Here is a 24952-nt window from a genome sequence, read left to right on the forward strand (position 1 = left end):
TAGAATTTTTAGGTGGTTTTTAATTTTTTGATATTATGCTTCAGGCTGCAAAGACACCCTTGAAATTTAAATTTTTTTCTTCTTTTGGATTTTTTGGTGATAAATTTCAAGGAATAGATTACTGGATCAAATTTGCAATTCTTTCAGTGTCTGGCAAATTTTTTCCAGAACATTTGTACTAATTTATTCCATGAACAGCCAAAGTACAGACTAGTTTTATCAACCCCCCCCACCTTAGGTATCAATACTATTATTTAAATTTGTGAATGTTCTAATAGATGTTGAACATAATCTAACAATAATACTTTGCTGTGATTTTAATTTGCATTTGTTTGATTAAAAGGAGGTGGATGGGGGGATGGTTGAAATAGGTGATGGGGATGAAGGAGTGCACCTGCTGTGATGAGCACTGGGTGATGTATGGAAATGCTCAATCACTATATTGTATACCTGAAACCAATATTACACTGTCTGTTAACTAACTGGAATTTAAATTTAAAAAGTGAGCTTTGACATTCCTCTTTTTATTTTTTTTATTTTTATTTTTATTTTTATTTTTTTTAAAGATTTATTTATTTGACAGATAGAGATTACAAGTAGGCAGAGAGGCAGGCAGAGAGAGAGAGAGGAGGAAGAAGGCTCCCCGCTAAGCAGAGAGCCCGATGCGGGGCTCGATCCCAGGAGCCTGGGATCATGACCTGAGCTGAAGGCAGAGGCTTTAACCCGCCGAGCACCCAGGCGCCCCTTATTTTTATTTTTTAAAAAGATTTTATTTATTTATTTGACAGACAGAAATCACAAGTAGGCAGAGAGGCAGGGGTGGGGGGAGGGAAGCAGGCTCCCTGCTGAGCAGAGAGCCAGATGCGGCCTTGATCTCAGGATCCTGAGATCATGACCTGAGCCGAAGGCAGAGGCTTTATTTAGCCCACTGAGCCATCCAGGTGCCCCAACATTCCTCTTTTTAACTGGGCTTCCATTTTTTGTGTGTCTTTGAGGTAGATTATTATTAATTTTTGAGTGAAGAATTAAATTTATTCTTTGTGTCTACAGAGAACAGAGCTAAATCAATAAAAAAAATTACCCTGTGCACATTTCAACTCTACAGAAGGAAGAAATGTTCTATTAACCAGATCTGCCCATCAGCAGAGGAGCAGAGGGCGGATTATTTTTCCAAATTCCACGGAATAGTATTTCTTACTAAGAAAAGGATTATATGGAAAGTTTATTTTCCAAGTGTTTTACTATAGGGTAATGGTTTCACTTTCTTGTGACATTTTTGTAAAGGAACAGAGGTTTTTTATACTAAAACATGTTTAATCTCACAAGTACTAAAGGAACTCATTCCTCAGGCATTTTTCCTTCATGAATATTTTTCTTACATTCTCATTTCTTCATCTTTCTTTAAGCTCCTAAAAAAATTATACATAATAAATTGTAAACCATTCTTTTTTAAACAAGAAATGTTACTAAATAAGTACTTACATTACTAACCACAATATTGCTTAAAAATAAAAACTTTAAGGTCATGTTTATACATAAATAAAATAAAAAAGAAGAATGTGCAAAACAAAAGCTGTTTTATTTCATGTCACTCTACTAAGAAATATTAAGAAAGGATTGGCCTAAGAGTGTTAGTTATTTTATTTTATTTTTTTTTAATTTACAGAGCTATAAAAGCCAACTGATAAATGAACTTTTAAAAACAGTTAAAAATTTTGTTTGAGGCCTGGGGTTGTGTGACTATTTGGTTAATCAAGTTTGATCATTTGCACTTGATAGGTACATCTATTACCTGAAGTCCGCACAAGGGCAGGATCTACTGGTTAGGTGGCTACTGATGGAAGCTCAGGTGTGGAAAGACAAGGAGGGAGAGAGAAAGAAGGCTATGTGAAGTTTAATTTTCTTAAGGAAAATAATTATAAACATCTAAGTTTAATGTTGTTTTATGAAGAGAAAAAAGTACAAAATTGAAGAGAAAGGAAAATTCACAGCACAGCCTGCTGCATAGATTTAGAAAGAAATAGATCCTGTCAGTTCTCACAATTCACTCCTTGGGAAAATTGCTTGGATCTGGTGAGGTAATGGGAAACAGGTATAGTTCTGCTTTGATTTCGTGCATTTGCCTCAAATCTTTACTTTTTCTCTTGAATTTGTCTGCCATGGTTAGAAAGGGGCAGACCGTGGGTGGAGGAGGCAGGGAATGAGATTTCAGTGGTGTTCTCACCATCAAAATCACTTGCTAATTGCATATTGGCCTAAGGCAGTTCCTGGGTTGTTGAGTGAGAGACTATATGTTGAGAGGTTTAACAGTTTCTGTTCCTACTTTTTTTCTGATCATTATTGATTAGTATGAGGGTTTTTTGTTTTGTTTTGTTCTTCTTCTTCTTCTTTTTTTTTTTTTTTGTAATAGAGCATCTACCCATCACTTTGTTTCCTCCATAAGATTTTCCAAAGCCTAACAACTTGCAATCCACACAGATTTCAGACTCACACATTGAAACACTTCTTAATTTGTAACCCACACAAGCAGACATTTTGAAAGCTCCATTTCAGAATTAGAATAATATTTGGGGTACAAAGTTATTTTTCTTCCTTGTCCCCTTTCTGGGTAGCTTTTCTATTTTAAAAGAAATCTTATGTATCTTAAACTTTATGTTGGCAAAATATCTTAATGTGTTAACTTGTGATTAAGGTAATTAAATAGTTTCTAAAATATAAAATCATCTAAGCACATTGTGGACAACATACCCCCAAATTTCCTTTTCTGGGCAGAAAGGAATCATATATCATAAATACTGTGGTGACAAATGAAGGTTCTCTTAGTTTTTTTCTTGCTCACCATGATATCTTTAAGCCTTGAATTCTCTAAGCTTGCTTTAAGCAAACTTGAATCTAAGCTTTCAGGGAATAATAGATTTAGGATTCTTAAGACTATTTGGTTTTAAGGAATTTTATCACATAACTATAATTCAGAATATAAAAAAACTATAATATTATTTAAATGTGTGAGCTTTTTTAAAAGATTCTATTTATTTTAGTGAGAGCCGGGAGGGGCAAGAGGGGAACGAACGGGAGGGAGAATCTGAAGCGGACTTCCCAGGACTGTGAGATCATGATCTGAGTTGAAACCGAGAGTCAGATGCTTAACCAATGGAGCCATCCAGTCGCCCCAAAATGTGTGAACTTCTTCTTCTTCTTCCTCTTCTTCTTCTTCTTCTTTTTTTAAAAGATTTTATTTATTTATTTGACACAGAGAGAGGGAACACAAACACGGGGGAGCTGGAGAGAGAGAGAAGCAGGCTCTCTGCTGAGCAGAGCCTCCAATGTGGGGCTCAGCTGAAGGCAGACGCTTTAATGACTGAACCACCCAGGTGTCCCAATGTGTGAATGTCTTAGGAGGTCACACACGTCTCTGTGGACTTCATGCCATATCTTTAATTTTGAAAATGTCTTAAATTTGCAATGAGCACTGGATCTTAAATTTGAAATGAGCACTGGAATAAGAACCAAGGGACCTAGAATCTAGTTCAGATCTGCCATAGGGAGCTGTGACCTCATTTTTCTATTTCTTAATATCTTAATTTGGAAAGTTGGATGTTTACCATATGCTAAGATTTCTTTTAATGTATATGAATATTGAGTCCAACCTCTGTATGTTATAGCACAATCCTCCAAATATTTAAAAAATATGCAGTGTACAGTGTTTCTAACCATCAATTTCTCCAAATTTTGTAGGGGGTGGGGAAGGACAGAAAGGAATTGTCTGCAGGTCGGTATCCTTTAGATAATCTTTTATCAGCACAACCTAGTTTGGTATTTTCTTTTGTAATGTGTAATGTTTGACCAGGGCAGAGTGGAATAGGACTTCTATGAGAAATAAACTAGACTTTCATTAATGCAGTTCAACATGTGTTAAGGGGTTTGAGCACTCACATTATATTTGCTGCTTACTGCCATATTTTTAACTATCTTAAACCCTCAGGCCTTTCATTATTTTTCTTAAGCCTTGTTGCCTCTACAGTTTTAAGATGTGTCCTTGAATAAGGAGAGGTATGGACCTACCAGAAAAGACCCACTCCTACCATCCTTGTAAAATAGAAAGAAACTGGAATAGAGAGAGAAAAAGAGTTGCCTCCAGGACAGAAAGATCCCAGAGAGGAATGCTAACGTAGTAAAATATGAACAGTGAAATGTATTTGTTTTCCTTACCACTGCACCCCCAGCACTGAGAACAATGCCTGGGGCAAAATAGGTACTGGTCAAATATTTGTTGAATGAGTAATGAGTTGGGAAATCATACCCTGAGGATTGTTTTCATCCTAGTCCCTCCTACTGGTTTACTGAGATCATTGAGTGATAGACTAGTTCCCTGGTATCTCCTAGGTAGCTAGGTACAGATCTGGAATAAGGTGATACCTGACATATGCCTCCTTATTCCAGACAAGTCTTTGAAAAACAAGATGATATTACATCTCAACATTTGTCTGATTTAATAGAACTATTAAAGAAGAAGCTATATATCAAGACAAATTAACATTTTCCCCCCAAAATTAGTACCCTTAGAAAGAAACCAATAATATAGGATATATCAGAGAAAATAGGAGTCTGATCTTCAGGCTATTAGCTGAATCAAGGTTTCTCTTTTTTCTTGTAATTTCTTATCCACCAAGTGCAAAGCTCTTCTTGACATTAATGAGAATACCAGACACTGGGAGACCTCAAAAAGTACACATATCAGCCTAAATCATTTCTGTACTAGAGAGACTTTCTTAGAGAGCATGACCTCCATGTTCTATTACTCTGACCACTGCTCAGAAACTAAGGCTGCTTTGGAACTTTCATGAGTCCTATAAAATGTCTAAATCTTGAAGTGACATGTCTTATGTGATTATAAGTAAACCTATATAAGCAAATAATGCTAAAAATAAAAACAAAACCAAAAATAAAACATAATAATTTTCTATCGATTACATCCAAACTTTACCTAAATAAGAAGCAAGAGGCTCATTCTTTTTGGTAGACTCAACGTTAAAGGTCGTATTTTGGGGGATTATGATTTGATTAGCTTTCTGCATGACGACTGTTCCATTCCAGTCATAGGCTCCTACTGCTCCAAGCATGACCCAGTCCTTATATCCAAATAGAGAAGACAAATGATATTTAACAAAATAGTAAGAACACAGCATTAACAATGTGATAGGTTCCAGTCAAAGTGCTTTACATAATTAACTCATAATTTTCATAATAACACCATAGTAACTTGACAGAGTAAGTAACTTGCCCTAAGTTACACAGTACAATTGCCCACTGAAATGTCAATATTCCTTTGCATGGACTCTGATGCATTTTTCTTTCATCAGCCACAAATGATATATTTCCTAATCTTGCCTGTCTGCTTAATTTTAGGTGCCAAGAACCCTAGGTCTTGATCATGGAATTTTAGTAAGATCTTTGAATACACTGAAACTGAGAAAAAGATACATTCCATATCATTAGCAACTATTTTTTTAGCCAGATGGATAATTACATAAGGCAGACCTCAAAATGTTTTATTCAAAATTATTACTACAGTGTAATGAACTGTGTGAAATAACTTGTTTTCCTAGTAAATTTGTGAAATGTCATTTTCCTATTTGGATTAGGAACATCATCACGGTCGGAATAACTGCTCAAGCCATGAACTACTTGTTGCACTTATAACGCTGATGCCTGGGCACTGCTTTTGGAAGTGGAAACCTTAAAAAAGAAAGATACTTCGTTTTCTACCGAGTGGGTCAATGTACCTGTGAATAATGAGCACTGAAGCCAGTCTGAGACATTTCCATTTCAAATGAAGCTGCTGACTGGTCAGCTGTAGCTATAACAGAAAGATAAACGCCTGTTAGTACACTGTTGATTTGAAGAAGACAGAGGCCAATTACAATCTGGGCTCTTTACCAACCAGAACTTCCAACATGTTTTGGGTATGTTCAGCCACACATTTCTCAACCCAAAATTCCTAGGTAGGGCTGGGTAGAGAACAGAGAAGGTTAGCAGAAGGGCCATGTCTAAATTCTTGACCGATGGCTTCCCCGCCCTTGCTGGAGAAGTTGAGAAAAATCCATTCATGTTTCCGTTCTTACACTGTGGATGCCTGGGGATGATAAGGCACTTTGGACTCAGGGGGTTAAAGTTGAAAGTACTGAAGTTGAAAACCTGTCTTTCCCTCACACAATGGGAATTCTGCTCAGACATTACGCTAACCTTACCTGCTGTGTTACAGGGCTGAAATAATTTTATTAACATATCTAAAGAGCTCTCTTGACTCTTTGCTCAGCCCCACCTGTATTTCCAGCAATAAATCCTCTTAGAATTCCATTATTTGATAAAGGGTGAGGGGTTCTGGGTTTGTATTTGCTCTAATTTCTGGTGGTAGATATCACTCACAAATTGGGAGGAACTTTTTGATGAGCTCTAGGCTACATGCTGTACAATCGCATAATTTTTAAAAAGATTTTATTCATTTATTTGACAGACAGAGATCACAAGTAGGCAGAGAAGCAGGCAGAGAGAGAGGAGGAAGCAGGCTCCCTGCCGAGCAGAGAGCCCAATGTGGCCTCGATCCCAAGACCCTGAGATCATGACCTGAGCGGAAGGCAGAGGCTTAACCCACTGAGCCACCCAGGTGCCCCAATCGCATAATTTTTTTTAAGAGTCTGTACCCATTTTTTTTTTGTCAATGGTCTGTATGAGGTTCTGTAGCAAACATTAGATCTTTTCAGCTTTCTAAGTGCTTCATGAATCTGAAAAATTTTTAATGAGGATTTCTATGAGCAAGATTCTATACCCATTTTTAGGCTCTTTATTGAGATACAGAGATAATCCAGAGCATTCCATGGAAAATGTGCTACTCTCAAAATATTCACCAACCCCAAACCACAACCTCCTAAGGGGATTGCGGGAATGTTGATTCATTTACTTTTAGTGGGGAGTTACTGATTTATTTGGCTTTGCAAATAAGTTAAAAATAGTGCATAATTGTAACAGCCAGTCTGCCTTTTCATTGAGGCATGAGAATAATTAAATTTGTGAAATCAAACTTATTTATTCGCTATTTACTGTCATAAATCTGTTAACAAATATATCAGTGATTGCCTTTTTTTAGGACTAGGTTAAATGGGGATATCAATCTAGAATTCAAATGTATTATTTTAATTTCACATATGAATTACCCTCTAATTTAAATGACTGAAGGGCATTTGAAGTTTTTAAGTCCACAATGTTTTATGGTGTCTTTTTATTTCTCTTGCAAGGCCAACTGCAAGAGAGCAGCAGCAAACACCTGCATATTTCCAGTACCTTCTCCTGCTGTTCTGCTTACAGCTGAGAACAGAGAGAAGGGAGCTGTGTGACATTTTGCCTGCTGAACTGTCCTCATGGTAATAGCTGCACATCTCTGAACTTCTTGCTGTCAACTCCTCCCAGGACTGTTCATAAGTACTGAGATAACCACTCTCTCCACTGCTCAGCATGTGCTTAGGAATTTCAGCAATTTTCCCAACATTTGCTGGGAAAGGGAGACAGACCATCTTCTGATTTTGATTGGTCAGGTTGGTGGTCTGTTCCCATCACTAGGTGGTGCTGTCTGTGCAAGCAGGAATTTCATAATCACTGCTATTTACCACCTAAAGATAAATGCTGATAGGAAGTGGACACTTCTTAAGTAACAAGGAGCTGAAGTCCTTTCTGCTGTCATTATGAAGAAAATCCTAAACAGGCTAGTCAAAACACTGCATTTGGTTAGGCCTGAAAGTGCAGCAATAAAGATGTGGGAGACATTTTAATCTGAGGACATTTAAAAAATAATTTTGCTTTTAAATATACAGACTTCTTACAGTTTCCCGGCATTCCAACATGTAATCTTTAACTCATGGCGTGGTTAGTTTAGAAGCAACACAAAAATGTAATTTAAGACAAATTGGGCTCCTCTTCCCACAACTGCTTATATAGGCTTCATTTCTATAAGTTCTATAAGGTTATATTTATTTGCTTACTTAAGATGAGGTTTAAAATTGAAACTGTATTGTGCTTAACTATCTAATGGAACTAAGTCATTTTCATCTAAATAATCCTTATGGATTGTTTCTTTCCTATCATGTATCACATTATTGACTTATCAGATCACATTATTAAAAATGAAAAGTGCACAATGATTTGGAAAACTTTGTATATTTCTCTGAGACCAGCAAAGCTGATGGTCTGGCCTATTAGTAAATGACACTGGGATAGCTACTGGGAGACCAAAGCCCCTTAAAAGTGACTCGTGCAAAGAACACAGGACAGCCAAGTTATTTAAAGGCAGCTGTGACTTCAGATGGATAAGTAATTCAAGTGCTCTGTTTCCAAGGGTACAGGGGAAAAGCAGCCAGGGCAAAAGGGAAACGGAGAAATGAAGTCTGCATGGGCTGTAGCTGCTCATCAAATCTAAACCAAATCTGTCACTTATGGGTCATGATCCACTCATGAAATCAGCAGGGTGAGTCATCACCAGCATTTTTTTAATTGAAAGGGAAGAGAGAATGAAAATGAGAAACTATCAGAGTGCTTCGTACATAATAAGAGTGACTTTGTGAAATTTTATTTTCTACTTATATGTATGTGCACTAGGTCATGCAGAAGTGGAAACATTTTCCCTTCCTCCCTTCCAGGTTCCTTGGCTGGTTTAATAATTAACTTGACCTAAAACAGATTAGCAGGAGAAAAATAAATTTATTTTCATCGGGGACCCCCCAAAATATGAGCTGGAAGGGTAAGTGGGGGCAATTGACACTTATATGCCATCCTGACCTAAGGACTGCGAGAGGTACCAGGGGACCTCAAAGGGAGGCGGGCAGTTCACAGGACATAAGAAGCACAGATGTTTAGTAATTAGAAGTTTGCCCTGCCACGCGGATAGGTCTTTCCAAGTAAAAAGTTGTCCTTGGTTATAGCTCTTTTTCTGGGCCAGGGCACTTGTGTAAATTCTTTTAGGTAGTTAAGGAAGAGGTTAAAGTTTTTCCCGAGTCCGCTGGGTCTTGATTACCTTCAGCTCAAAATAATCTACATGTTAAAGTGACATAGTTTGGGGTGGTCTACTTTACTCTCCTTTAGTGACCCATGATAATAAATACACTACGCCTTGCGACTCTTTCCTTTCTATACATTTTAATATTCTGTCATTGGTCAGTTTTTTGCATTTTCCTGGTCATTTGATGCTCAATCAAAGTGGTCTACCTTGTTTTACTTATGTCTTTCTCATTTTATCTTTCTGTTCCCCATTATCAGGTCATATTAGGATGACTGACAAGGTGATTTTGAATTTCTGTGTTTAAGATGCAAATAGCAGTCGTTCCATGTGTCCTCACAAGGACAGGGTCCATCCTTCGGATGAGGCATAAGAGTAGAACTCTCTGGAAAAGGGGAAAGAAGCTTGGTCTTTTAGGCTCTGCTTATCAGATAATTTGAAAAGGAGGCCTTCTTTTTTTTTTTCTTTCCAGTTTTCCCGGCATAACAATTCCAGACTTATTTTTTTTTGTCAGGCAAAGGCTAGTTTCAAAGTAATTTGTTACTTGACATCTACCAAAGGCAGAGGAAGGAATGCCATGACTCATTACCCTCAGTAGCCAATCGTCATTGCAAAATCAAAGAAAAAAAACCTACAAAAAAGAATTATGACTTAGACAAATATAGTGAAGCAATGTTTTACTGTTGTGGGAGTTGAGAGAGAGTTCCATAAAGACCTTTAAAGTAGGCAAGAAGCAAAGCAGGAGAAAATAAATGAACAACGAAGTTACTGCAAACAAAAACAGTTCCACAGAAGCCCAAAATAACACAAACGTATGAAAAAAGAAAACTTGAGCTAGTGCCTCCACTTTCTAAACCTGTGTCCCAGAAAAGGACTAACACATGCAGGCACATTTTTGGTCTGGTGAGTCTACACTGACCATTGCCTTCCTTCAGCCCGCACATCCTTTCAAAGAGAGCTGCCGACAGGCATGGTGCCATGTGAGATAGCCATCGCAGGGAAAGATTTACATAAAGGGCACTGTTCCATGCTGGCTGTTCGACACAAGAAAAGTGCATGAGCCATATAGTAGTAGGAATAAATACTAAAACCCCATTACACTGAGTTTACACTGTAGAGAGAACACGTAGGATTATAAGAACGAGTCATACCTTCCAAGGCAAATATTCTTTCTCCCAGAGCTTCCACAATGGTAACTAGAGCCAATTCATCAGAGACATTGAAGAAATGCTTCTCGGTGGGTTCACTTGCAATTGATTTGATTTCTTCCACAAATTTTTCAGTGCTTAAATTTCCTCTGTTATAGCTCCCAAGAATCTAAGACACAACAAAATGGCAAGAATGTATTTTAAATTCTGTGTGTTAAATAAGGATCCAAAGCATTTTGTCAATAAACAAGAGAGTGTGTAGTACCTTAATGTAATGGGATTTTTATGTACTTCCACATTCCTGGAAGAACAATCTTCAGGATATGCAGATTCCCTAATATTAATTGCTATATACTGTAATTCATGTAGGAAAACATAAAGGGCAATTTTGTATGTTTGTGGAAGTTTCTTCTCTTGCATTTCTGTATCCCTGTTTAGGAACAGCTCTATCTTTTTTTTTTTATCTATTTATTTTATTTTTTAATAAACATATAATGTATTATTAGCCCCAGGGGTACAGGTCTGTGAATCGCCAGGTTTACCTTCTTACACTTCACAGCACTCACCATAGCACACACCTTCCCCAACGCCCATAACCCAACCACCCTCTCCCCACCCGCCCCCCCAACCCTCAGTTTGTTTTGTGAGATTAAGAGTCTCCTATGGTTTGTCTCCCTCTTGATCCCATCTTGTTTCATTTATTCTTTTCCTACCCTCGTAACCTCCCCCATGTTGCATCTCCACTTCCTCATATCAGGGAGATCATATGATAGTTGTCTTTCTCTGATTGACTTATTTTGCTAAGCATAATACCCTCTAGGAACAGCTCTATCTTTAAAGTCTGACAATTCAAAAGTAAGTTACTGTTTCTGAATGTCTCTGGTATTATTCCAGCCCATGCCACCACCATTTGTTGGCAAAAGCAATTAGCAAGTGAGTTACTTGATCTTGAAGAGGCAGTTCTTCCTGATAATCTTACCAAGAGGCAGTCCCACACATATATTTTTTAAACAGATGATAAAATAGACAGTAATCTAACTTGGCAATCTAGAAAATAAACAATCAGGAGATTCCTGTTTGAAACCAAATGCTCAAGACAGGGACACCCCTCCCCCCACCCTTTTTTATAGAGAAGAAAGGCAGGAATTATCTGTTATAGTTCACTGTAATTATTTAGATGTCTTAGCAGGTTTCCTCAAACACCTATTTTATTTTTTAAATAAGGTTTACTGAAATATAACTTATATACAGTAAAACTCACCCTTTTTAGTTATACAATTCTGAGTTTTGACAAACCCACACAGTTGTGTTACTACCACTTCAAGATGTAGAATATTTTTTTTTAATTTTGTTTATTTGACAGAGAGAGATCACAAGTAGGTAGAGAGGCAGGCAGAGAAAGAGGAGGAAGCAGGCTCTCCACTGAGCGGAGAGCCCAATGTGGGGCTCAATCTCAGGACCCTGAGACCATGACCTGAGCTGAAGGCAGAGGCTTAACCCACTGAGCCACCCAGGCGCCCCAAGATGTAGAACATTTCTATCAGTGTCCCCTCTTGCCCCTTTGTAGTTAATCTCTTCCAACCCCTAACTCTTAAAAACATTGATATATTTTCTGTCCGTAAGGCTTTGCTTTTTCCAGAATGTTATATTTATGAATTCATATAGCATGTAGCCTTTTGTGCCTGACTCCTTTTATTTGCAGAATGCTTTTGAGAATCATTCATGTTGTCCCATGCATCAGAAGTTCAGGTTTTTTTATTGCTAGTAGGATTCCATTGGGTAGATGCACCCAAATTGGAAACAAACCAAATGTCCATATAAAGTACCAAATTGTGGTAGATTAATACAATGTATATTAAAAAAGTGAATGACTGATGCACAATATATCAGGGGCAATCATTATGTTGGGTGAAAAGTTAAGCACAAAAGAGTATGTACTATATGATTTCATTTACATAAAACAGAATAGGCAACTTAAGCTGTGGTGGTCTAAGTCACACCAGTGGTTACTACAGAAGTGATTATTAAAAATATGGAAGTATGGAGCACCTGGGTGGCTCAGTGGGTCCTTAAGCCGCTGCCTTCGGCTCAGGTCATGATCTCAGGGTCCTGGGATCGAGCCCCGCATCAGGCTCTCTGCTCAGCAGGGAGCCTGCTTCCTCCTCTCTCTCTCTCTGCCTGCCTCTCTGCCTCCTTGTGATCTCTCTCTGTCAAATAAATAAATTCTTTAAAAAAAATGGAAGTATGGGGAACTTTCTAGGGGATGATGGAAATGTTCTATATCTTGATTGAGGTATCAGTTACATGGGTGTATACAATTATCTAAACTCATTGATTTGTTCACTTTGTACATAATTTTCACATTGAAATTCTGCATTTCATTGTATGTGTTAATTAAAAAAACAAATGAACTATGATGGCTTGTAATGATACGGATGAATCTTAGCAATATTAAATTTTAAACGTCATAAAATACTATATACATATGACACACTTTTTATAAAGTTAAAAAAAGGAAGACTTAGAATTTTTTTTTTTTAGCTATGTATAGATACCAAGAGATTAGAAAAGGAGAGCAAGAGATGAGTATAGTATTTGGGCTGATTGTTATCAGGTAGAGGATGCCAGGTGGTGAATGTGGTCAGGACCATAGACAGTTATACTGGATACTTAAAATATGTATACAGGTATAATAATAAACATAGAAACCTATAAAGTGGGCCATGATTTCACAAATGATGAGCTCTCCTAAACCAAGGATCATGATTAATTCAATTCTGTGCTCCTGGAATCCAAAAAACAAAGGTAAGATCTTCAGCTCTGTGCTATTGCTGGATTTTTAGAATATTCTACTCATTGGGGACAAGAAAATTCATGACCTCCAGTGACCACGAAGCTACCAGAAATTTCTAGCTTCACTTTCTATTTTTAAATCATGACATAGGTTTGTATAGCATCGTTAAACTGAGATTCTAGGGTGCCTTCAAAGTCCCACTGCAACACAGACCTGCAGTAGTCCCCAAACACAGTTCAGCATTATGGACTGGGTGAATCCTGAACACATGGGTGGGCTGGCCCAGGTGGAGGCACCAGTCAGTCCTGGTCCTCACTGGGTCCTCCTCCCACAGACACCTGCTTCTCTCCTCTGAGCACCCATAATCCCCCTCACTCTCCTTAAGCTGCTTGTTCTAGGCATTTGCATGGATAAATGTCAGATTCAAAATGGTAGATTTTAAAACTAGTATTTTTATTAAGAAGGATACAATTTTTCACTTATAGTTAGAAAAAAGCTAAAATTACTGTTTAAGGTGTTGCTATTTATGATCTACCACATACTTGTTTATTTGAATCATAAAATGCATGAGGGTTTAGATTAGTAACTGAATCATTAAAATGTACCCTAAATGTTAATGTGAGCACAAGAGTTGTGTGCCAGCTAGTGAGGCAGGCAGTTCAGATAGCAGCTCTGGAGTTGTCCTTAGTGAGAAGGTGCTGGAGGATTTATTCCTGGTTTCTCCCCCTGGCTTGACTCATACCCTCACCCCATTCCCACGGAATACCCGAGAGGAGTCTGGAGCAATACTGCCTATCAGCACACACGGGTCTTCACTGAGGCCCTTGTCTGTTCTTTAGTTCCACATCTACCTGTAAAATGTGTTCATGAGGCACGATCTGAAGAACTTTGTGCTACTTTGAAAAAGTGAGCAATTTAGGAAAACTGGAGCTGGCTCTAAGGAAATTAGTACACTATTTGGGTAACTTTTGATTGTGAACCTAACTCTCTACTACTTGTCCAGGTTTAGGTAGGAAGGTCAATGCCAGGAGTCTGAAAAATTGCACCAGAACACTAAAACTCAGACTCTGTCTACTTGGCTGAAAAGCAAATGACAACCATCAGAAATGGTTTTTTTCCCACTGGTGTTTTTCCCACTTGATGGGGGAAGAGGGTTAATGGAAATGAACGTAGAGAATTGTCCAGATAAGGGAGTGAAAACCCAAGGTCCACTTGCTCTTATTACATTGAATAAATTCTCTCTTATGCTTAAAAACAATTAAGATGGTTGTCTTATTGTTGAGTATTTCCCCACATCCAGATGGACATGTCCCAGGGAAAGCATGGAAAAGGCAGGAAACAGTCTCCAGCCTCCAGAGCCTCCAATCACACATATGTGTCCATTTCAGGATCACCGGGGTCTTGCCCAACACCTCACTCTACACCTGGTATTCTCACATACTGTTAGGTTCCTCTTTTGTCAGCAGTTCTGCTATGCATGGATTTCTTTTAGATTCATACAAATTCTACACCATGTGACGCTCTCTGGGTCCCCATTGTTTTACCTAATTTATCTTAGAAGTTTTTGACATCCTTGGCTGGAAAGTCACCATCTTTCCCCCTGAGTCCCTGTTGAACATATTCTAGATTCACTATCACATTGACATGTTAACTTCCATTTCACTCATGAAGTGATGCACTTGAAAATACACATAAAAATTGTAAAGATGTTTGGACCATGCATGGTTGAGATTCTTAGTTGTGATGTAAATGTTATCAGACACTTAGTGCTCTCTGTGAACTTGGATAAAGTTCAATGGGGAAAATGTCCAAGTGACATACTTAAATAATAAAACATAAATGGAGCATGAGAGTATGTATTTTGAAGGAGATATAAGAGGAAAATATTCCTAGGAAGTACTGTGACTTGCACCCAGTTTGAACTATTTTATATTACAGACTAAGAAACGAAAACAGAAATGTGTTTTGATCCTTCACCCAAGGATCCGGTGTTTGCAGAAACATTATTTTCTATGAATGAGAAGAATACAAAATAATACTTATAAATTACTTCTGTTTCACTTTGTACAAATATGTCAAGCCCCAGCATTTGGTATTCTGTTAATATTTACCTCAGGTAGACATTCAGAATTGAAGTTCCCTTGAGGCAGATGTGTCAAATGTAAAGTGTATAATACATTTACATGTACTACTGTGTCTTTTGTGTGCAAATGAATGAAATGCTAAAATACTTTCTAACTTCTCTTATTTTCATTTCAATGCTGTAAATGATCACATTTCACAGTCATTATAATCCCAGCCATTATCATCTAAGAATAGAATATGAATGTAAAACAGTTTCCCGCTGGCAACGCAACGTCTACTATCCTCAGGTGACAGAATACAGACCATGTAGAATACATACCAGTTTAGGACCCTCACCAAATCTGAGAGTTTAATGGGTCATGTTTGCAGTTTTATCATAGAGTGCTTAAATTTTCAACAGTCAATTATTTGGAGGTATTGTCTCCCCAAAACACACCTCTGTGGTGTTCAGAATCAAATGGTAAGTTAAAAAAAAATTGAGTAGGAAGAACAGCCCAGGTGATAATAGGAGCAGACCCCCAGGTATATTTGATCCATGTGAAGCATGAACGTAGCTTCATACATGCCTAAAACCTTTCTGTGTGAATGCACAAGGAGAGGAAATAAAATAACTGTCTTATTTCCTCGTTTGACACAAACTAAAAAATACAAGTTTCACTAGGGAAAAGAAACATGAATTGGGAAAATAACAATTCTTGCTGAAGTGAAATTTTCCTATACATTATTTATAAAATATTGAAGAGCAATGTAACAATAATTCATTGATTAAAACAGGAAAAGAAGTCAGGATATTATGATTCTCTAGGAAAATCAACGCAATTATGAGAATGCTTTTTGACCAGATGGGAGGCAAAGTATGATTATCAACTAGGGATCCAACCAAGGGAACACAGTGACTTAAGGATAAAAAATACTATATATGTAGCCAGATACCCTGTAAAAGTGATGTAAGCTTCACTTAAAATTAAGTCATTCATTGATAGGTACAGTATTTGCTTTCCAGTGAAGTTTTTTAAATGTTGTCAATGCTGCTGATGGTTTACTCAGATCATTGCCTGCTACAGTGGTACCGGGAAAGCCAGACTACATTCTTTGGGAGGAAGCTGAACAAATGATAGCACTTCTGATATCCAGTTGTCTGGGATAAACTGGGCATACATTAGTTTTGCACACAAAAAGACTAGCCATAGACTCTGTGGCCAGTATCACTGAGTGAAGGGTGGACCTATGGAATTATTCTCAAACACAGAAGAGATCAAAATATTTGTAGCAATTATTATAGTAAGGAGAGATAATAATGGATTGATAGTAATTGGCAAAAGATAATTTATGTAACAACAAGGGAAAAAAGGAACAATGAAGTATTTTAATTTTTCACATCTGTATCCTAAATAAAAAAGAACATTGTTGGAAATTTGGGCTCTCTCCATAGTTTGGCTATGGTTGATAATGTTGCTATAAACAACAGGGTACATGTACCACTTTGCACCTGTATTTTTGTATCCTTTGGGTAAATACACAGTAGTGCAATTGCTGGATTATAGAGCAGTTCCATTTTTAACTTTTTGAGGAACCTCCATACTGTTCTCCACAGTGGCTGTACAAGTTTGCATTCCCACCAACAGTGCAATGGGATCCCCCTTTCTCTGCATCCCCACCAACATCTGTTGTTTCTTGTTGTTAATTTTAGCCATTCTGACTGGTATGAGATGGTATCTCACTATGGTTTTGATTTGTATTTCCCTGATGATGAGTGATGTTGAGCATCGTTTCATGTGTCTGTTAGCCATCTGGATGTCTTCTTTGGGGAAGTGTCTATTCGTGTCTTCTGCCCATTTCTTAACTAGATTATTTATGTTTTGGGTGTTGAGTTTGATAAGTTCTTTATAGATTTTAGATATAACACTCTATCAAAATGGATAAAGAAGATGAGATACACACACATATATATACACACATACACATTCAATGGAATATTACTCAGCCATCAGAAAATGAAATATTGGGGCACCTGGGTGGCTCAGAGGGTTAAAGCCTCTGTCTTCGGCTCAGGTCATGATCCCAGGGTCCTGGGATCGAGCCCCATTTTGGGCTCTCTGCTCAACAGGGAGCCTGCTTCCCACCCCCCAACCCCTGCCTGCCTCTCTGCCTGCTTGTGATCTCTGTCTGTCAAATAAATAAATAAACTCTTAAAAAAAAGAAAATGAAATATTGCCATTTGCAACAACATGGATGGGACTAGAGTGTATTATGCTAAGTGAAATAAGTCAGATAGGGAAAGACAAATACTATATGATTTCACTCATATGTGGAATTTTAGAAACAAAACAGATGAACATATGGGAAGGGGGAAAAGAGGAAAACAAATCACAAGAGACTTTGAAAGATAGGGAACAAATGGAGCGGTGATGGAGAGAGGTGGGAGGAGGATAGGTTAATGGGTAATGGGGATTAAGGAGGGCACTTTGGGATGAGCACTGGTTGTTATATGTAAGTGATAAATCACTGAATTCTACTCCAAAACCAATATTGCATTGTACATTAACTAACTAGAATTTAAATAAAAAATTGAAAAGAAAAAAAAAGAATACTGTTGCAATCAGAAGTTGCCTTATTTATAAGCAAGTCATCCTTGTCCCGGGGAGTCAGTGAATCAATTTTGTGTTCTGGGAGTTTATCAGGGAAGAATCACTCTTCTTCCCTTCCTACAGTGGGGCAGGATGTCTTTCACTGATCATACTTTTGAAAGGAAAGGAGGAAATCTCACTGATGAAATGCTGGAAAACCATTATGTGTAACAGCTGATTCTTACAGTAAATACAAAAGATTTTGTTGAAAAACAATTTAGGTTAAGCTCTTATAGTTCTGAAATTTTTGCTTCCTGGGCAATTTTAAAAAATCAACTTATATTAAGAAGACGCTCTCCTCCTAGGCTGAGGGCACGTTGCTATGGAACTGAGTTCAGTGAAAGGAAGGTTGTACACAGTTGTTAGTGAAGCTGAGATAAGGTTTGGGAGTCCATGGGGGAAATCTCTGAAGGTTTCTGTGCCAGGGGGCAGCACAGTTTATCTCTAGCACCATGATTTTATTATTTCATGGTTGTAAACTCCTCTAGTTGAAAATCCTTAAGAAAAATAATATTTATTGGTTGCATAGCCTGCCATTGTGCTAGATGTTTTCAGTCATTATCTCACTGATTTTTTTATCTGAGAGAGAGAAAAAAAAAACAATACTTACCCTTTATCTTTACAGATAAAGAAGCTGAAGCTTAGAGCATTAAGTGACTTATCCATTGTCACAAAGGCAGAAATTGAGCAAAGGTCTTTCTAGCTCCAAAATAGACTCTTCTCTACTCTCCCCGCCTTCTTCTCATTTTAGAAAATGTCCCTGGGTCTGTTGTTGTTGAAGGTTATAACACTATGGGGCAGGGTTAGTGTCTCTGTGCTAGGTCTTACTGCTCAGGTACAAGGGCTGGAGAAGATTGCGGTGCTCTTTTGAAGTCTGGAGAAGTGAGTAAAAACAGTTAGGACAGTCCTGCACCTTCCAGATATCTGTGGCGGCAAGAAAGAGAGATTGGGGGCTGGGGAAGAACAGCCCAGGGCAGTGGTACATATGGTAAGTCAAGGAGCTTCTAGAGTCTTGGTCATGTAGTCTACAGCCATGAAACCTAATGTCCCTTGGTTTCCTCATTCATAAAATGGGAAAAGGGAAGTTTCAATGTTCTCTTTGGGGTGTCATGAAGGACGAAGAAATGTATCTAGGACACAGAAAAAAAAAAAAAAACCCAAAAACTATTCTAGGTTACAGAGTGCTATATGCATGATAATTTAAATTATTTTCCATATTTCCATTTGAATGGTGGAATTCTTACTTCTCTTTTTCTAAGTGTCCCTCTTCATGGGGTGGCAACATGAAATTGAGTCATCTCAGTTCATGGAACTATTAGAAGTTGATTTAGAAAAAAAAATCACTATTAAGAGGTAAAAAGCACTCTATCTCCTCTTTTTTTTGCATTTTGAGACACTAATATTAATAATAATAGATTGTTTTTATATTGATACAGAGTTGCTCACAAAGAGCTACACAGTACTTTGTATGTAACATCTTCTACATTATTAATTGCAGGGTAGGCTTTTCCTTGGAATTAAATGAAATTTGTTCTCTGATCCTTTTCCCCTTCTTGTCCAGTTTAAACGAAATTACAGAAAACATTTTAGAGCTGCTGGCTCCTTCACCTTGGCTGCACAGTTAGGGGCTATGAAGTAGGGAGGAAATGGAAACTTCGGCTTTGTGATGCCATCAGTTTTGGTTTTCTTTTTGACATTCCTCTGGCTATTTGGAGTCTTTTCTGGTTCCATACAAGTTTTAGGATTATTTGTTCCAGTTCTGTGAAAATGTCAATGGTATTTTGATAGGGATTGCATTGAATGTGTAGATTCCTCTGGGTAGCATAGACATTTTAGCAGTATTTATTTTTCCAATCCATGAGCATGGAATGGAATGTTTTTCCATTTCTTTGTGTCTTCTTCAATTCCTTTCATGAGTATTCTGTACTTTTCTGAGTAAGGTCCTTTGTCTCTTTGGTTAGATTTATTCCTAGATATCTTACGTTTTTCGATGCAATTGTAAAAGGGATCAACTCCTTGATTTCTCTTTCTTCTGTCTCATTGTTAGTGTATAGAAATGCAACTGATTTCTATGCATTGATTTTACATCCTTCCACTTTGCTGAATTCCTGTATGAGTTCTAGAGTTTTGGGGTGGAGTCCTTTGGGTTTTCCACATAGAGTATGATGTCATCTGCGAAGAGTGAGAGTTTGAATTCTTTGCAGATATGGATGACTTTTATTTCTTTTTGTTGTCTGATTGCTGGGGCTAGGATTTCTAGTACAATGTTGAACAACAGTGATAATAGTGGACATCCCTGCCATGTTTTTGACCTTAGGGACAAGCTCTCAGTTTTTCCCCATTGAGAATGACATTTGCTGTGGGCCTTTAGTATATGTTTTTATGATACTGAGGCATGTTCCCACTATCCCTACACCGTGAAAAGTTTTAATCAAGAAAGGATATATACTTTGTCAAATGTTTTTTATGCATCTATTGAGAAGATCATATGGTTCTTGTCCTTTTATAATGTAGTGTATCATGTTGATTGATTTGCAAATGTTGAATCACCCTTGTAGCCCAGGAATAAATCCCACTTGGTCATGGTGTATAAATCCTTTTAATGTACTGTTGAATCCTATTGGCTAGTATCAAGGTGAGAGTTTTGGCATCTATGTCCATCAGGGATATTGGTCTGTAATTCTCCTTTTTGATGGGGTCTTTGTCTGGTTTGGGGATAAAGGTAATCCTGGTCTCATAGAAAGAGTTTGGAAGTTTTCCCTCCATTTCTATTTTTTGAAACAGCTTCAGAACAGATATTAATTCTTTAAATGTTTGGTAGAATTCTCCTGGGAAGCCATCCGGCCCTGGGCTCTTGTTTATTGGGAGATTTTTGATTACTGTTTTAACTTCCTTCCTGGTTATGGGTCTGTTCAGGTTTTCTCTTTCTTCCTGTTTCAGTTTTAGTAGTTTATATGTCTCTAGGAATGCATCTATTTCTTCCAGATTGCCTAATTTGTTGGCATATAGTTGCTCATAATATGTTCTTATGATTTTTTGTATTTCTTCAGTGTTGGTTGTGATCTCTTCTCTTTCATTAATGCTTTTATTTATTTGGATCCTTTCTTTTTTCTTTTTGATAAGCCTGGCCAGAGGTTTATCAATCTTATTAATTCTTTTAAAGAACCAGCTCCAAATTTTGTTGATGTGATCTGTTCTGCTGTTCTTTTGGTTTCGATTTCATTGACTTCTGCTCTAATCTTTATTCTCTTCTCCTCCTGGTTTTAAGCTTCATTTGCTGTTCTTTTTCTAGCTCCTTTAGGTGTAAGGTTAGGTTATATATTCAAGGCCTTTCTTGTTTCTTGAGAAAGGCTTGCATTGCTCTACACTTCCCTCTTAGGACTGCCTTTGCTGCAGCCCAAAGGTTTTGAACAGTTGTGTTTTCATTTTCCTTTGTTTCCATTTTTAAAAAATTCTTCTTTAATTTCCCGGTTGACCCATTCATTCTGTAGTAGGATGATCTCTAACCTCCTTGTATATGAGTTCTTTCCAAATTTCCTCTGTGATTGAGTTCTAGTTTCAAAGCATTGCAGTCTGAGAATATGCAGAGAATGATCCCAATCTTTTGGTACCAGTTGAGACCTGATTTATGACTCAGTATAGGATCTATTCAGGAGAATATTCCATATGCATTCAAAAAGAATGTCTATTCTGTTGCTTTAGGATGGAAAACTCAGAAACATCAGTAAAGTCCATCTAGTCTGGTGTGTCATTCAAAGCCCTTGTTTCCTTTTCTGCTGAGATGATCTGTCCATTGCAGTGAGTGGGGTGTTAAAGTCCCCTACTATTATTGTATTATTATTGATGTGCTTCTTTAATTTTCTTAATTGGTTTATATAGTTGGCTGCTCCCATGTTAGGGGCACAAGTATTTACAATTGTTAGATCTTCTTGTTGCATAGGCACTTTAATTATGATATAGTGTCCTTCCTCATCTTTTATTACAATCTTTGGTTTACAATCTAATTTATCTGATATAAAGATTGCCACCCCAGCTTTCTTTTAATGTACATTAGCATGCTAAATTGTTTTCCATTCCCTTACTTTCAGTCTGGAGGTGTCTTTGGGTCTAAAATGAGTCTCTTACAGACAGCATATCGATAGGTCTTGTTTTTTGTTTTTTTGTTTTTTTTTAATCCAATCAGATACCCTGTGTCTTTTGATTGGGGCCTTTAGCTTATTTACTTTCAGAGTAACTATTGAAAGATATGAATTTAGTGCCATTGTATTATCTGTAAAGTCCTTGTTTCTGTAGATTGTCTCTGTTTCTATAGATTGTTGCTGTTTTCTTTCTGTCTATATTACTTTTGGACTCTCTCTTCACTTAAAGGATCCCCTTTAATATCTCTTGCAGGGTTGCTTTAGTGACCACAAATCCCTTTATTTTCTGTTTGTCCCGGAAGCTTTTTATCTCTCCTATTTTGAATGACAGCCTAGCTGGATACAGTATTCTTGGCTGCATATTTTTCTCATTTAGCAACTTGAATATATCATGCCAGTCTCTCCGGTGTGCCAGGTCTTTGTGGATAGGTCTGCTGTGAACAAAATGTTTCTACCTTTGTTGGTCATGACATTTTTGTCCCTGAGCTGCTTTCAGGATTTTCTCTTTGTCTCTGAGATTTGTGAGTTTCACTATTATATATCATAGTGTTGACCTATTTTTATTGATTTTAAATGGGGTTCTCTATACATTTTGGACTTGAATGCCTGTTTCCTTCCCCAGATAAGGAAATTTTCTGCTATAATTTGTGTAAATATACCTTCTGTCCCCACCCCCTGACTCTCTTTCCTCTTCTTCTGGGATCCAATTATTCACGTGTCATTTCATTTTATGATATCACTTATCTCTCAGATTCTCCCCTTGTGATCCAGTAATTGTTTATCTCTTTTTCTCAGCTTTTTTATTCTCCATCACTTTGTCTTCTATATCACAATTCTCTCTTCAGCTCATTTATCCTAGCAGTTAGAGCCTCCATTTTTTTTTTCGTTTATTTGTTTATTTACAGCATAACAGTTCATTGTTTTGGCATCACACCCAGTGCTCCATGCAGTACGTGCCCTCCCTATTACCCACCACCTGGTTCCTCAACCTCCCACCCGCCCCCCCCCCAGCCCTTCAAAACCCTCTGGTTGTTTTTCAGACTCCATAGTCTTTCATGGTTCATCTCTCCTTCCAGTTTCCCTCAACTCCCTCTCCTCTCCATTTCCCCATGTCCTCCATATTATTTGTTATGCTCCACAAATAAGTGAGACCATATGACACTTGACTCTCTCTGCTTGACTTATTTCGCTCAGCATAATTTCTTCCAGTCCCGTCCATGTTTAGAGCCTCCATTTTTGATCACATCTCATTAATAACCTTTTTGATTCTGACTTGATTATAGTTCTTTTATTTCTCCAGAAAGGGATTCTCTAGGGTCTTGTATGCTTTTTTTCAAGCTCAGCTAATATCTTTATAGTCATTATTCTGAACTCTAGTTCTTGACATCTTACTTATATCCATACTGATTAAGTACCTGGTAGTCAGTACTATCTCTTGTTCTCTTTTTTGAGGTGAGTTTTTTCATCTTGTATTTCCTCCAGAAAGTGGTTACTTTTCTATTTGTAGAGTTGCAGCTATTCTTTTCTTAGATATCTGGTTGAGTTCGTTTGTGTTCAGAATGATTTAATAGCTATCTAGCTGAATTCTTGGGACCAGATGAAACTAAGGTCTCCTAAACCTCCACCATCTTGGATTATTCTGCAGACAATGTATTTATTACTAGCACATTCTCAATTTCCTCCTTTCTTTCCTCCCTTTTTCTTCCTCCCTTCCACTTTCTCCTTTCCTTCCTTCCTCTTTTCTGCCCTTCCTCCATTCCTCCCTCCATTCTTCCAGCATTCTTTCCCCTGCTGAGGGTCCTTTTCTCCTCCTTTCCTGCACTTCTTTTTCCTTTCCTATTTCTGTCTCTTTCTTCCTCTTGTCCTTCCTTCCCTAGGACACAAAGGGATCAAGACCCAATCCTGCCCCCACAGAGTTTACCTTCAAATGGAGAAGATTTTCCTTTACAACCTTGTTTGTGTAACTTTCATAAAATAATCACGATATGTACACACCTCTTATCTTCACACCAGAGTTTGAAAACCATCTCTAGCCATATACTTACAGCTATGGAAAACCGCTGAATGTTTTCATCCTCACAGTCTTGGATGACCTTATTTAGTTGATGGTTGTCATGGGACTCCCCATCGGTCACAATTACCATGACTTTTTTAACTCCCCTTCTGGCACCCCGAGCTTCAGTGAAAGCCTCCTTCCTGAAGTGAACACAGAGGAACGAGAAGCAAATAAAACACCATCCCAAGGTTAGGTAAATGGTAAATGAAAGAAAAACACTGACAACTCTAGTTAGAACAGTGCTGTCCCTCCAAGATCAACATTCACAACCATTATTCAAGCTGGGAGGCATGATGATTGTTATTTGTAATAGTTTTAGATTTTTCCCAGATGATGAAGAGGTCACCATTTTACTAACCATCACATATCCCATACACAAAGGGCAGCAGTATTTCATTCTTTGGAAACTCCTCAGGGAAGGTGTGACTGGAGTACACATCAGATCTGGAGAAGTTCAGATCTTAAATACTTGCTCCACCACTCTTTTCTCTATAAACACTCATCTTTTCTTCTGCTTTTCGCAGAAGCTTTTGTTTTGTCTTCACTTCCACCACATCTACTCTGATGTTTATAGAATATGGAAATCCTCTGTGCTGAGTTAAGGAGATGGGAGAAAACAGAATTTTGTATGGCTGGGAATGCTCCAGAGTGTTTTTGGATATGGAGGAAAATTGGACATAGCAATGAAAGACTGCTGATGGCCGTGGTCTGAGTCAGTGATAGAGGAGGGCTGTGGGGGCACAAGAGTGGATGGAGTACCTATGAAAGTTGTGGTCTGAACTAGGTTTTAGGACACAGGTTGCTGGGTGTGGGGTGGAAGAAAGTGGAACAAAGAGAAATTGAAAATGCTATAACCTAACTGCAAAAAAGGAATTTTTTATTTAATTCAAAAAGCATTTATGGAAAGAGATGGAAGAGAAGGGAAATTAACAATTTTTGTTTTTTTTGTGCTTCTACACACACACACACACACACACACACACACACACACACACAGGGACATATTTTTCCTCTATTTTCTTTTACTCACTCACATTCCTTTCTGGAGTCAAGTATATTT

The 24952-nt window shown here is 37.7% G+C and overlaps 1 protein-coding gene across 2 annotated transcripts in view; it reads right to left on the reverse strand.

The window, feature by feature from the left end:
* ITGA1 (integrin subunit alpha 1) overlaps positions 1-24952 on the reverse strand; it is a 168420-nt gene that overhangs the window by 50783 nt on the left and 92685 nt on the right. For both annotated transcript variants that reach the window (XM_045998899.1, XM_045998900.1), the window contains 4 exons: positions 23882-24032; positions 10195-10360; positions 5784-5857; positions 4985-5129 (listed from right to left, as the gene is read on the reverse strand). In XM_045998899.1, the coding sequence (XP_045854855.1) occupies positions 4985-5129; positions 5784-5857; positions 10195-10360; positions 23882-24032 (536 nt within the window). The remainder of the gene's footprint in view (positions 1-4984; positions 5130-5783; positions 5858-10194; positions 10361-23881; positions 24033-24952) is intronic.

The sequence above is a fragment of the Meles meles genome, chromosome 3 (assembly GCF_922984935.1).
Source record: "Meles meles chromosome 3, mMelMel3.1 paternal haplotype, whole genome shotgun sequence".
Classification (NCBI taxonomy): Eukaryota; Metazoa; Chordata; class Mammalia; order Carnivora; family Mustelidae; genus Meles; species Meles meles.